This window comes from Silurus aristotelis (assembly GCF_946808225.1).
Source record: "Silurus aristotelis genome assembly, chromosome: 27".
In the NCBI taxonomy this organism is placed as follows: domain Eukaryota; kingdom Metazoa; phylum Chordata; class Actinopteri; order Siluriformes; family Siluridae; genus Silurus; species Silurus aristotelis.
Window position 1 is genome coordinate 2,363,813 of NC_139600.1, and position 15,000 is coordinate 2,378,812.

Below are 15,000 nucleotides of genomic sequence, written 5' to 3' on the forward strand. Positions count from 1 at the left end.
AAACTTTCATGAATCTGGACGAAGTCTGTTTTGTGTTCCAGGTTATGGAGGTCCATTGAAGGACGTTCCTCCGGAAAGGTTTAACACCACCGCTCTGCCTAAATCCTACCACTCCCCTTGGGAGGAGGCCATCATCAATGACCCAGATCTGGCCCAAACACTGAAGCTCCAGATGCCAGCTCCAGAACCCAGAGCCGAGATACCAGACTACAAGAGCTTTAACAGGTACTCTACTTCTATAAAACATCTCACAAAGTAACCAACACAATCCTCAACAAACATGATCCAGAATATCTAGATCTAGAGACATGTGGACGTTCCTTTTGAGAGTGGAGGAGGCATAAATAATAATGGATGTAAGGGAGATGATGGAGTTGATGAAGGTGATGATGATTGTTGTGTTTTCAGGGTGGCCACGCCGTACGGAGGTTTTGAAAAAGCTCCTCGAGGAATCTCCTTCAAGGTTTCGGAGATAGACCTGAACCCCCCTAGGTACCCGGAGCTGCAGGACCCCGCGGTCAAGCGACCCAGCTTCAACCGCATGGCTCAGGGCTGGATCTCCGATGGAACTCCTCTTATCTTCCCTACCATTTCCGTCGAGCAGCTGGAGATCCCCGAGTCTGACGACCTGTAAACACTCAACACAGCTGAGTGCGACAGAGCTGATGTTCACCTCCAATTAATACCATCCATCAGCTTCACACCACTCAGGTCCTGCCCAGAGAACCAACATCTGGAGCTCCATAATATCTGTTCTACAATCAGAGCTGATTCAGTCAACATTCATCTCCAAACATCTCCACACACCTGACCTACAGCAAACCTGCTCCAACAACATACACAAGATAAAAAGAATCAAAAGTCTCTACAAAAAATTCTATTTTTTAAAAAACGATTTAAATAATAATTCAAATGTAATAATTTATATTTAAATCACGTGAATAATAATAATAATAAATTTACAATAAAGGATTTTACAGCTTGTGTGAATTTGAGATGTGCCGATCTGTTCAAATCACAGCGATTCAATAAATCATTTTCATTTCATCAGGACGTCTCTGTGTACAGATCATTCCCCCGTTTTCATGACCTTCTCATGACCTTCTCAAGACCTTCTCAAGGTCTTTACATGAACATCAGATGTCCTGTGTACAGATTTGGCAGGTTCTTCCTAAAACAAGCTGATCATGTGACCAAGAACTTATCACTATACAATATACAGGCATAAGTATTGGAACAATGCGTCCGAAATGGTTTACGTAAATTGGAGCACGAATCTGCACAAACACACTCTAAAATCTAGTGGAATATCTTCTCAGAAGAGTGGAGGTCATCTAAATATCAAATAGGACTGCATGTGGCAAATGACCAAGCTCATGCTCAGGTGTCCATAGAGTTTTTTGCAGATAGAGACATCTAGTGTTCAACTGCGAAACTGCACCACTTCTCAGCTTCACTTGTGATGGATCAGCACTTCTCGATCAGCCTGTAAGATTATAAAGTGAACCATTCTAACATTCCATAGGGGGTCGGAAACACTGTTTCTGTTTAATATAATGTATAATTGTTATAAAACTTCATGCAGGATATTCAGATGTTGTTTTTATCACTCACACCACAGCTCATTTCTGCTACAACAGGATGAGACTTCTGGATGTTTGGACTTCCCTGAACCATACGTTTAGAAACATTGGTTCTAGATCTTCATGCACCACAACCTGTTAAGTATTCCTTCAATGTAAATGTTTCAAAAAGGTTTGACCCCACAGTGAGACTGAACATCTAACCCACGTGATCTATTGTACACGTCTAACTTTCTGAACAGTCCTGTAGTTTTTTTCTCTCGGGCAGGTTTATTAACAGCGTAGGATTTTTCCCTTTTAGACCAGGTTCTATACAGAACATTCCCAAATACAATAACTATTAAACCTACAAAGAGCCACAGAGTTTTTTTTAAGAAAATCTAAGTTTATTTATAAAGATATATTATTGATGAGAATATATTAACGTCTCAGTATTAATGATGTGTTTTATCTAAATGACAAGAAAAACAGATTTTTCTTTGAACTCAACATAATTTTTTAGCATCTGAACAACTTTAATTCAATTCTAATGTCAAATGTGCTTTAGTGTACACTCTTCTTTATTGTGTCTAGCTTTACAGTAGATCTGAAATCCAAACATTTACTTTTTACTAATTCTATTTATTTACATTAATGGCATTTTGCACACACCGTTTATCCATCTTATAATCTCATTTATACACTGAACAGGTGAGGACCTTGCTAATGTTGCTGGTGATGGGATTTGAACTCATGACCTTCTGCACAGAACTTGTACATTATTATTATTATTATTATTATTATTATTATTATTATTATTATTGGTGTTTTTACTACAAGATAACATTCTTTTACTAATACAAAACATCACACACACACACACACACACACACACACACACACACACACACACACACACGGTCGGCAACGCAGATTTATTCAAGAGGATTTACTCCCAATCTGGCATCCCTTGTAATAAACGCGCTCCGGTTTATTCTACAGGGACTGCGGTAAGCGGTCAGCTCGCGGTAGGCGGGGTTATGTGACGTCACGCCGTTATCCGGTAAGGAGTCTCGTTCGATGCCGCTTCAGCAGGACCACATCATCAGAACCAGGAGAAGAGAACCGGGAGCTGTGTTTGAGAACCGTACAGAGCCGCGGGAGAACCGGTCAGAGCCGCGGGAAAACCGTACAGAGCCGCGGGAGAACCAAATAGACCCGCAGAGAACCGGACAGAGCCGCAGAGAACCGGACAGAGCCGCAGTGAACCGTACAGAGCTGCAGAGAACCAGACAGCGCTGCGGGAGAACCGCACAGAGCCACGGGAGAACCAGACAGCGCCGCGGAAGAACCGGAAAGAACCGTGGGAGAACCGGACAGAACCGTGGGAGAACCGGACAGAACCGTGGGCGCTCCATCACTCCACAGGCTCGGTCCTGCTGCTGCGCACGGTGCGGTGATGCCTGCTGTGTTTGTGTTGTTGTTGTTGTTGTTGTTGTTGTTAATATTGTTGTTGTTATTTACTGGTGTGGTTCTGCACGCTGTGACCATTTCATAGCTTTGAGAGGGATGAAGAAGCAGCAGAGACTCTTAAACTATTTATTCACACACGAGTGAGGAACCTGAGGAACCTCATCCTGGGTTCAGCAGCAGCAGCCTTTAAAAGCCATGTCAGATACACACCATCCAGGCCAGAAGATTCACTCAGTAGTGAAGGTCTATAACCCAGATGATCTATGATGTAAACATGAACATTGCTACACATCCACACGTGTGCAACGTGTGTGTTGAGATGGGGCGTGTGTGCGCGCGCGTGTGTGTGTGTGTGTGTGTGTGTGAGAGTGAGTTCAGTTCAGTTCTGTGTATTAAGTAGCCTGATGGTTCGAGAGAAAAAACTGTTACACAGTCTGGACGTGAGGCCCGAATGCTTCAGAACCTCTTTGCTGATGGTAAGAGAGTGAATAGTGTGTGTGAGGGGTGTGTGAGTTTATCTTTGCGAATGCAAGGTGTGGTGTAAATGTTCGGGATCGAGGATAGAGAGACTCCAATGATCTTCTCAGCTGTCCTCACTGTCCTCTTTTGGATCCTGCGATTGTAGCTGCTTAGGATGCTCTTAATTGTCCCTCTGTAGAACCTGGTCAGGATGGGGGGATGGAGATGGGCTTTCCTTAGCCTTTTCAGGAATGCTGAGGTTGCTGCTGGGTTTTCTTGGTGATGGCACTGGTGTTGAGTGGCCAGGTGAAGTTCTCCGCCAGATGAACACCAAGCAATTTGCTCTTGACGATCTCCACAGAGGATCCATCGATGATCAGTGGAGAATGGCCGCTCTGTGCTCTCCTAAAGTCAACGACCATCTCTTTTAGTTTTGTCAACGTTCAAAGACAGGTTGTACACCAGGCACCTCCTCTCTGTATGCTGACTCGTCGTTCTTGCTGATGAGACCCATCACGGTCGTGTCATCGGAAAACCTGATGGTGTAGTTCAATCTGTGCATTGGTACACAGTCGTGAGTCAGCAGAGTGAACAGCAGTGGGCTGAGCGCACAGCCCTGAGGGGCCCTAGTGCTCTGTGTGGTGGTGCTGGAGATGCTGTTTTTTGATCTGGACTGACTAAGGTCTCCCAGTCAAAAAGTCCTGGATGACGTTAGGGAGAGAGATGTTAAGGCCCAGTAAGCTCAACTTCCCAATCAGGTGCTGAGGGATGATTATGTTGAGTGCTGAACTAGTCTATGAACAGCATTTGTAGGTATGCGATCTTATGGTCCAGGTGGGTGAGGTCCAGATGGAAGGTCATGGTGATGGTATAAGCCGTAGAACAGTTTGGACGATAAATAAACTTCATGGGGTACTGTAAGGGTGGTAGCTGGGTCTTAAAGGGTCTAGTCATTGAGGCAGAGAATGTAGACTCCTTCATCACGAGGATGATGGTGTTGTCTTGTGCCACACAGGAACAGCGGTTCTGCTCAGGGAGATGTTGAAGATGTCAGTAAAGACATCTGCTTACCTGTTCTGAGCACTCTGCCAGGAATGTTGCCTGGTCCAGCTGACTCCGTGGGTTTACTGTGCATAAAGTTTTCCTCTCTTAAGCCATGGTTAGACAGAGCACCTGGCTGTTGGTAAGAGGGGTGGTTTTTCTTGCCGCCACATTGCACTTCAAACCGAGTGCATCTGTGAGGGAGGCGTCACAGTCACAGGCAGGTGAATTTGTGTGGTAGTTTGTGATTGCCTGGAAGCCCTGCCGCATGAGCCAGGTGTCTCCTCTGTCCTGAAAGTGGCGGTTTACTCTCTTGGCATGTGCATGTTTTGCCTCTCTGATTGGCACTTGCTATTCTTAAGGCCGTCTTGTCCCCTGCTCTGAGGTCTCTAGACTTTAGTAGCACACGCACCTTTGAGGTCATCCACGGCTTCTGGTTGAGGTATGTGGTGATGGTCTTGGAGATGGTCGCGTCATTAATGCACTTGCTGATGTCCCTGGTCACTGATGATGTGTACTCCTCCAAGTGGGTGAAGTCGGCATTGGTTGCCCCCTCTCTAAACATGTCCTAGTCAGTGCATTCAAAAAAGTCCTGAAGAGCAGAGATGGCTCCTGCTGGTCAGGTTCTCACCTGCATTTAAACTGGTATTGAACACCTGTTGAATGGTCTGTATGCTGGGATCATAATAACAGAGATGTGGACTAAGTAGCCGAGGTGGGGGGGTGGCTTTTTGTGCCAGGGATGTTTGTGTAAACAACATTTAGCATGTCCAAATTCTGATTAAATTCAGGGAGCACTTTCCTGAGATTTGCATGATTGAAATCTCCAGCGACAATAATCAGGGTCATTAGCAAACACCATAGAGTCCCACCTCCTTAGCATTAGCTCTAGGTGGACTGTACTGGGGTATATAAAAAGATCTACATCCGGCAGTCATAAACCCCACCGGCAGTGAGCAGTAGGTGGAAATGAGGAGAGACTTCATACACCATTCCGTGTATGTCCACGGCTGCAAGTCTTACTGCACAGAGCTGCATTTTTGTTGGCACGAAACGGGGCTAACCCAAACTCATGCAAAGTAGCGTTCTGGAGTCTGATGTAGTTACATTTATTGTCCAGCTAGATATTTCAAGTCTGTCATGTTTCAAGTTTTCATTTGTTATCAGGATGGATGGTAGAGCAGGTCAACTAGGGTTAGCCTTAAGCATAGCACTGGCCCCCATTTGCTTTCCATGCTTCCGCTTCCTCACACAACGCATTCGATGTCACCTCCTCTGCCTGTCTGATGCGGGCGACGCCGAGGTCTGGAGAACTGGTGGCTTCTCCTGCAGATCATCATTAATGACGTTGTTGGGGTTATTTCTGTATTTCTAGAGAGTTTGGTGATGGTGCACACGGCCATGGTTTCTCCAATGTGCATATATTGCGTAAGACGGACTATCTCTGTGTTGAGATGCAGTGTGTGTGTTTGTGTTTGTTAAGATGCAGTGAGTGTGTGTGTGTGTGTGTGTGTGTGTGTGTGTGTGTGTGTGTGTGTGTTGCGATGCTCTGTGTGTGTGTGTGTGTGTGTGTGTGTGTTGAGATGCAGTGTATGTGGTTGGGTGTGTTTATATTGAGATGCAGTGTGTGGGTGTTTGTTAAGATGCAGCATGTGTGTGTGTGTGTGTGTGTGTGTTTCTATTGAAGTGCAGGGTGTGTGTGTGTGTGCGTGTGTGTGTGTGTGTCAAGTCAAGTCAAGTCAAGTTTATTTGTATAGCGCTTTTCACAACAGACATTGTCTCAAAGCAGCTTTACAGAAAACAACAGTGAAGGTGAATGGTGTGCGTTTGTCCCTGATGAGCAGCCGTGGCGACAGTGGCAAGGAAAAACTCCCTTAGATGATATGAGGAAGAAACCTTGAGAGGAACCAGACTCAAAGGGGAACCCATCCTCATATGGGTGACATCAAAAGTTTGGTCATAAATCTTTCAACAATACAGAACAATTTGTGATCATCATAGATCCAGCATCAGCTTCTCCATGCCAGGGCCTTTAAACACTCGGCATCTACTTCTCCATGATCATCCATAGGTCCATAATCTTCACGAGGTGGGACGTGACTGGAGCTGGCCAAACCTCAGGATGCCTCGGGATGGGGAGAGAAAGAGAAGCAGTGGAGAGGAATTAGCGTAGCTGCTGTTCATGATATTAACAGCACAAGTTGATAATGTGCATGTGATCAGATATTCTGGAGCACAAGGTTGTGATGTGATGTGTGTGATGTGTGTTATGTGTAGGCTTTGCTAAAAAGATATGTTTTTAATCTACACTTAAACTGGGAGAGTGTATCTGAACCCCGAACACTGTCAGGAAGACTATTCCAGAGTTTAGGAGCTAAATGTGAAAATGCTCTACCACCTTTAGTGGACTTTGCTATTCTAGGAACTACTAGAAGCCCAGAGTTTTGAGATCTCAGGGAGCGTGACGGATTGTAGCGTGTTAAGAGACTGGATAGATACATGGGAGCCAAACCATTTAGTGCTTTATAAGTGAGTAGCAGTAGTAGTCTATTCGAAACTTAATAGGAAGCCAGTGTAGGGACGATAAGATTGGGGTTATATGATCGTATTTTCTTGACCTAGTAAGAACTCTTGCTGCTGCATTCTGAACTAACTGAAGCTTGTTTATTAATGATGCAGGACATCCACCTAGTAATGCATTACAGTAGTCTATTCTAGAGGTCATAAACGCATGGACGAGCTTCTCTGCATCAGATATAGATAACATATTTCTTAGCTTAGAAATATTTCTAAGGTGAAAGAAGGCTGTTTTTGTAACTTGATTGATGTGATTTTTAAAAGATAAGTTGCTGTCTAAAATAACTCCCAGGTCTTTTACCGTTGAACTAGTAGTTACAGAACAACCGTCTAAATGCAGGCTGAGATGCTGGAGCTTCTGTGTACTATTTTTTGGGCCGATGAGCAAAATCTCCGTTTTATCAGAATTTAATAGCAGAAAGTTATGGGTCATCCAATCTCTTATTTCTTCAACACACTCAGTTATGCGAGCTAATTGAGCTGTATCGCCTGGTTTGGATGAAATATATAGCTGGGTATCATCAGCATAACAATGGAAGCTAATTCCATGCCTTCTAATAATATTTCCTAATGGAAGCATGTATATTGTAAAAAGCAGGGGTCCCAGAACTGACCCTTGTGGCATGCCATAATTTACTAGCATTATTCTGGATAGCTCTCCATTTAAATCTACGAAATGGTAACGATTGGACAGGTAGGATTTAAACCAGCTTAATGCCTGTCCCTGAATACCAATGTAATTCTGTAAGCGATCGAGGAGAAGATCATGATCTATAGTGTCGAACGCAGCACTAAGATCTAGTAAAACTAATAGGGAGATGTAGCCTTGGTCTGAAGCTAAAAACAGGTCGTTAGTGATTTTAACTAGAGCAGTTTCTGTGCTATGATGGGGCCTAAAACCTGAATGAAACTCTTCAAAGATATTGTTCTCCTGCAAGTGGTTACATAGCTGGGCAGCGACAATCTTTTCTAAAATCTTAGACATAAATGGGAGATTTGAAATTGGTCTGTAATTCGATAGCGTGTTTGGATCCAGATTAGGTTTTTTAATGAGGGGCTTAATAACTGCTAACTTGAGGGATTTAGGGACATGACCTAACGATAGTGAGGAGTTAATAATATTTAAAAGAGGCTCACCAGCTGTATATAACACTTCCTTCAGTAGTTTAGTGGGAATTGGATCTAACTGACATGTTGTTGATTTAGCTTTCATAATAGCATCATACAGCTCTTCCTGTCCTATACATGTAAAACAGTGTAGTTGTGGGGTTGTAAGTACGATTGTGTCGGGAGATGCTGTCAGAGGTTGAACTGCCACAATTGTTTTTCTAATGTTATCTATTTTTTCAGTGAAGAAATTCATAAAGTCTTCACTACTAAACTGTGATGGAACACATTTTTCAGATCCCTGATTTGTTGTTAATTTAGCGACTGTACTGAAAAGGAACCTGGGGTTGTTTTTGTTATTTTCTATGAGTTTGCTCAGGTGTTTAGCTCTAGCAGCTTTTAGCGCCTGTCTGTAGCTCAGCATACTGTCTTTATACGCAATTCTAAATAATGTGTGTGTGTGTGTGTGTGTTTATATTGAGATACTGTGTGTGTGTGTGTGTGTGTGTGTGTGTTGAGATGCTGTGTGTGTGTGTGTGTGTGTGTGTGTGCGTGTGCGTGTGTGTTGAGATGCTGTCTGTGTGTGTGTGTGTGTGTATGTGTGTGTGTGTGTGTGTGTGTGTGTATGTGTGTTGAGATGCAGTGTATGTGGTTGTGTGTGTGTTTATATTGAGATGCAGAGTGTGTGTGTTTGTTGAGATGCAGCATGTGTGTGTGTGTGTGTGTGTGTGTGTGTGTGTTTGTATTAAAGTGCAGTGTGTGAAGAGATGCAGTATGTGTGTATGTTGAGAAACAGTGTGTGTTTCTATTGAGATGCAGTGTGTTGGATTTGTGTGGTTTACAAGGACCTTTGACCTGATTACTCATCAACATTACAGAGACATTTGGGTTTACGCAGAAAGGGGCCATGTCCTTATGTTTTTTATGATGCAGTCTGTGTGTGTGTGTGTGTGTGTGTGTGTGTGTGTGTGTGTGTGTGTGTGTGTGGGTGTGTGTGTGTGTGGGTGTGTGTGTGTGTGTGTGCCTGGACCCTGCTGTAAACTGATCTGTCAGCACTGCTGTCTCTTTCCAGGTTGCCAGATTTGTAATCACTTATTTTTCCATGTGGGAGCTCAGCTTTTAAAATGATCTTCAGCAGATGCTTTATTCTTCTTGTTGATCTGCATATTTTTTTATTTAAATACTTAAATTTTAGAACACGAGTTGTGTATATACACCACTTATGGGACGGTGGTTAATGGGATGAATCTGGCAACCTTGTACTCTGCAGTCTCTGTCATTCGGCCATGTGCGGAATGTGCACGTGAGGCTTTTTGTGTGAAATCAACACTTCGAAATGTTAACTCTGCAAATCTTATTCACATCTTACGACTTATAAACGTCATTGTATTATTATTATTATTATTATCAATTTGTTGTTGTTTTATTATTGAATTTTGTTTGAAGTTTGTCACATTAACACTGGAGGTCTTAAATGTAATTCTGAAGTTATTTTGATTTGCAGGATAAATATATAAATGCATTTCATAGTTTATAAAGTCCTGGTTCTCTTGTGAGGATCTGAGGAACTCATGTTCGTTCTCATGGCCGCGTTCCAGAGTGTGATTTCAACAGTAATATAGTGCAATACTGCGGCACTGAGCTTCTCCACCATCGCTGACCCCGGGGTCAAGGCTTTACCTCTGCTGTCTCTGGTTCAGGTCATCTCACGGATAAATCCTCAACCTGATTCCTCAAATCACTGGTAGAGCTCATGTATTGGAGTTACACTGGGATTCAACTTATTACTTTATCCCATTACACAGCAATTAATACGGATCTCCGAATAAACCCACAGTAAATCCAACATTTCGGGAGTTTTCTACAAAAGAACTGCTGATGTTTAGAATCACAGTAACCATGGAAAAGTTTACCCTGCTAGAACCTCACAGAAGAACCACCATTGGTTCTGGATTTGATCTTTGAGAGGGTGTTCTTCCAATGAAGTGCCCTCAAGGGCTGTTTTGTTGGTTCATAGTTGTGTTTTTCTTCTTCTTGAATAGTTTTTGTTGAACACAATTGAAAGAAACCATGAATCCACATCCACAGCTAGACTCCACATGTTGAGTAGCTCTTAACATTTTTCAAGAACCCATGAGGAACCTATTTTCTGTGGGAATAGAATCTGAGCCTTTCCATCCAAGTTTTCTGAACCTGTTTAGACTTGATCTTTTTACTTTTGTCAGATTTGTGTTTATTTTTATTTTGAGTTTTTAGTCATTAGTCATCCTAAGAACCATCGAGGGACCCGCTCTTCAATTGTTGTGATGAACAGGAAGTAAGTAGATGATTTTTGTGGACACTGAAATTAAGCTGCTGATTGAAGGTGATTCTGATGCCAGGGTTTGGATTTGGCTCTGATTCTTCACCAGCGCTGAAGCAGCAGAAATATCCAGTGGCTCAGCAAATGTTTTATGGCGTATTGATCCTGAGAGCCTGAGTAAAGATAAAGAAAAGCCCGGAGAGCCTTCAGGATTCAGGAACAATACAGAAATGTGAAGTGTTCAGTAACTGCAGCTGGGTTTTGCTCATTTTGTGGAGCTCTGCTTAACAGTCATTGATTTTTTCTTCTTCTCATTTATCCCTCTATCTCTCTGTTGTTCTCTTTAGGTAGGTCATCCTTTGTTGCACGAATGATCTGCACCAGTGCTGTGAGACCTTTATGTGATGGACGAGGTTCTCAGTGAGCTTCACTGATTGTGTCTGGAGCACCTTGAAGAGGAACTGATTTAGTCCCTTTGTCTCTGTGTCTCTTTTGCATGCCAGTGCCATGGTTCTTTCAAAAAAAGCTCTTACTGAGAACATCCACTGTCCAAGCTGCAGGATTTGCAAACACAGCCTGTGGCTAGGCAAGATGTTTTTCTTCTCTTCTGCATGGGGCTAGAAGGTCCAAAAACTCGCCCACTTTCCACACGCGAATGGTTTCAGCTTGAATTCTGGACCATCCTCAAAAATGATCTATTGACTGAGTTGGTATCCAGAGCATTGTGGGATCACCTCATCCACCTCCTGCCTGAGATGAACACAGTGCTTGTATAGTTTTTTTCTATAAGTGACTCATTGTGAGCTCTGGAGCGAGGAGGACTCGTGCTCCATGGCATGGGTGAAGCTGTTCAGGAAGCCAGGGAGCGGTGGCATTGGTGCTGGTACAGGAAGCATCTCAGGTCCAGGTTTGGGAAAATCCTATCAGCCAGGAAGCATGCTCTCACTGGCTCTCACCAAGGGTCTGCTCAACGAACCTGGACAGAACAGCTGCTTCCTGAACAGTGCTGTGCAGGTGAGTGCTGGGAGAACGTTAACCTTCATGAGTACTCTCTGGAGAACATAATGAGAAGAACCAGTGGTTACAAACTATCAATAAAGTTCAAATCTTTTTTGCTGATGATAAAATCCTGATAATGATTTGAGGTTGTTCCTATAGGTTCTCTGGCAGCTGGACATCTTCAGGAGAAGTCTGAGACAGCTCTCAGCTCATTTCTGCCTCGGGGACGCCTGCATCTTTTGCGCTTTAAAGGTCAGTGAATAAACGCAACCCGCCTGCTCGAGCTTCTTCTGAGGTTTGATGCTCATCACATACGTGAGCTTTATGCGAACAACTAAAAGACACGCTGAACTGTAATGCGGTGTTTCGTTCTTCCTGCCGTTCTTCTGATCTCCGTAGAGTATCTTCAGTCAGTTCCAGCAGAGTCGGGAGCGAGTGTTGCCCTCAGACTCGCTGCGTCATGCTCTGGCCGAGACTTTTAAAGACGAGCAGCGTTTCCAGCTGGGCCTCATGGACGACGCTGCTGAATGTTTTGTACGTCGCTGATCACACAGATCCTCACACTCATCGTCCTTCTCACATCCATTCATTCTGCCTCTCGTATAACATTGTCTTTTCTTTCACCTTCTCCATGCTGCGTGAATCAGGAAAACATTCTGGAGCGGATTCATCTGCACTTGGTGTGTGATTCGGGTGAAGTTTGTACCTCCAGGTCCTGCATCACGCACCAGAAGTTCGCCATGACTCTGTATGAACAGGTACAGCATTTTTCACGTGAACTTCCACAGGAACACTTGCAGGAACTCAGGAACAGTTTTGTGGCTCTTTTTAGCCTCTGATATTATCTCTGTGTTCTACAGACTGTGGGGGCGGAGCTTGTTGTATTGCATTCTGTGTTAAATTTAATTGAATATGTATTGAATTTAAACCTATGGAAGATGCTGATTTCAATCAATTAATCAATCATTATTATTGTTGATGATGATATGGTGATGTTGATGGTTGTGATGATGGTGATCTTGATGATGATGATGATGATGGTGGTGATAATGATAATATTGATGATGATTGTAATATTACTGATGGTGATGATGGTTCTGATAGTGGTGGTGATGATGATGATTGTAATATTAATGATGGTGATGATGATGTTGTAAAATAGATTTGAAAGCTGTGCGCCAAAGCTGCAGATGATCAGAGATGTTTGAGTTGGTGTGTGTTCTGTGGAACTGTAACTGTGCTGATGTTCTCCCTGCAGTTTGTGTGTCGGAGTTGTGGAGCGTCGCTCGATCCTCTGCCTTTCACTCAGTTAGTGCACTACGTGTCCACTACAGCGCTCTGGTGAGATCTTTATACACACTTCACCTCATAGCACACACACACACACACACACACACACACACACACACACACACACACACACACACACACACACTTCACTACATCATACACACTTCACTACACACTTCACTACTTTACTACACAATACACACACACACACACACACACACACACACACACACACACACACACACACACACACTTCACTACATCATACACACTTCACTACACACTTTACTGCATCATACACACTTCACTACACACTTCACTGCATCATACACACTTCACTACACACTTTACTGCATCATACACACTTTACTGCATCATACACACTTCACTACACACTTTACTGCATCATACACACTTCACTACACACTTTACTGCATCATACACACTTCACTACACACTTTACTGCATCATACACACTTCACTACACACTTCACTGCATCATACACACTTCACTACACACTTTACTGCATCACACACATTTCACTACACACTTTACTGCATCATACACACTTCACTACACACTTCACTGCATCATACACACTTCACTACACACTTTACTGCATCACACACATTTCACTAGACACTTTACTGCATCATACACACTTCACTACATACTTTACTGCATCACACACACACTTCATTACACACTTTACTGCATCATACACACTTCACTACACACTTTACTGCATCATACACACTTCACTACACACTTTACTGCATCATACACACTTTACTGCATCATACACACTTTACTACACACTTTACTGCATCATACACACTTCACTACACACTTTACTACACACTTTACTGCATCATAAACACTTCACTACACACTTTACTACATCATACACACTTCACTACACACTTTACTACATACTTTACTGCATCATACACTCTTCACTACATCATACACACTTCACTACACACTTTACTGCATCATACACACTTCACTACACACTTTACTGCATCATACACACTTTACTGCATCATACACACTTTACTACACACTTTACTGCATCATACACACTTCACTACACACTTTACTACACACTTTACTGCATCATACACACTTTACTACATCATACACACTTCACTACACACTTTACTACATTATACACACTTCACTACACACTTCACTACACACTTTACTACATCATACACACTTTACTACATCATACACACTTCACTACACACTTTACTGCATCATACACACTTCACTACACACTTTACTGCATCATACACACTTCACTACACACTTTACTGCATCATACACACTTCACTACACACTTTACTGCATCATACACACTTTACTACACACTTTACTGCATCATACACACTTCACTACACACTTTACTGCATCATACACACTTTACTACACACTTTACTGCATCATACACATTTCACTACACACTTTACTACACACTTTACTGCATCATACACACTTCACTACACACTTTACTACATCATACACACTTCACTACACACTTCACTACACACTTTACTACATCATACACACTTCACTACACACTTTACTACATCATACACACTTCACTACACACTTTACTACACACTTTACTGCATCATACACACTTCACTACACACTTTACTACATCATACACACCTACACACTTCACTACACACTTTACTACATCATACACACTTCACTACACACTTCACTACACACTTTACTACACACTTTACTACATCATACACACTTCACTACACACTTCACTACACACTTCACTACACACTTTACTACATCATACACACTTCACTACACACTTCACTACACACTTCACTACACACTTTACTACACACTTCACTACACACTTCACTACACACTTTACTACACACTTTACTACATCATACACACTGCACTACACACTTCACTACACACTTTACTACACACTTTACTACATCATACACACTTTACTACACACTTTACTGCATCGTACACACTTCTCAATACACGCCACTACACACACACAGATTGGAGTTGTGGTTATTGGAATGTAATTTGATCTGAGAGTGAACCTTCATTTAAGGTTCTTTATGAAGTCCACAGATGGGCTCCTCTTCAACAAGCTTCCAAATACAATATGCTCATAAACCAAGGAAACTTTAACCTAG

At 42.7% G+C, this 15,000-nt stretch overlaps 2 protein-coding genes across 14 annotated transcripts in view; both read left to right on the forward strand.

Moving 5' to 3' along the window:
• The window catches only part of myoz2b (myozenin 2b), a 7,821-nt gene extending 6,771 nt beyond the window's left edge, over positions 1-1,050 (forward strand). The window contains exons 5-6 of the mRNA XM_083533391.1: positions 42-225; positions 409-1,050. Coding sequence (XP_083389517.1) covers positions 42-225; positions 409-634 — 410 coding nt within the window. The 3' untranslated portion in view covers positions 635-1,050. The remainder of the gene's footprint in view (positions 1-41; positions 226-408) is intronic.
• A 1,533-nt stretch (positions 1,051-2,583) lies between these two features.
• The window catches only part of usp53b (ubiquitin specific peptidase 53b), a 23,731-nt gene continuing 11,314 nt past the window's right edge, over positions 2,584-15,000 (forward strand). For 12 of the 13 annotated variants that reach the window (XR_014532064.1, XR_014532065.1, XR_014532066.1 and 9 more), the window contains exons 1-6: positions 2,584-3,013; positions 10,869-11,535; positions 11,680-11,772; positions 11,920-12,054; positions 12,168-12,278; positions 12,779-12,861. Coding sequence is in view for 3 of the 13 variants with exons in the window: in XM_083533228.1 (XP_083389354.1) it covers positions 11,353-11,535; positions 11,680-11,772; positions 11,920-12,054; positions 12,168-12,278; positions 12,779-12,861 (605 nt within the window). In the remaining 10 variants the exon portion in view is untranslated. The remainder of the gene's footprint in view (positions 3,014-10,868; positions 11,536-11,679; positions 11,773-11,919; positions 12,055-12,167; positions 12,279-12,778; positions 12,862-15,000) is intronic. The other variant, XM_083533230.1, reaches the window with a different exon arrangement.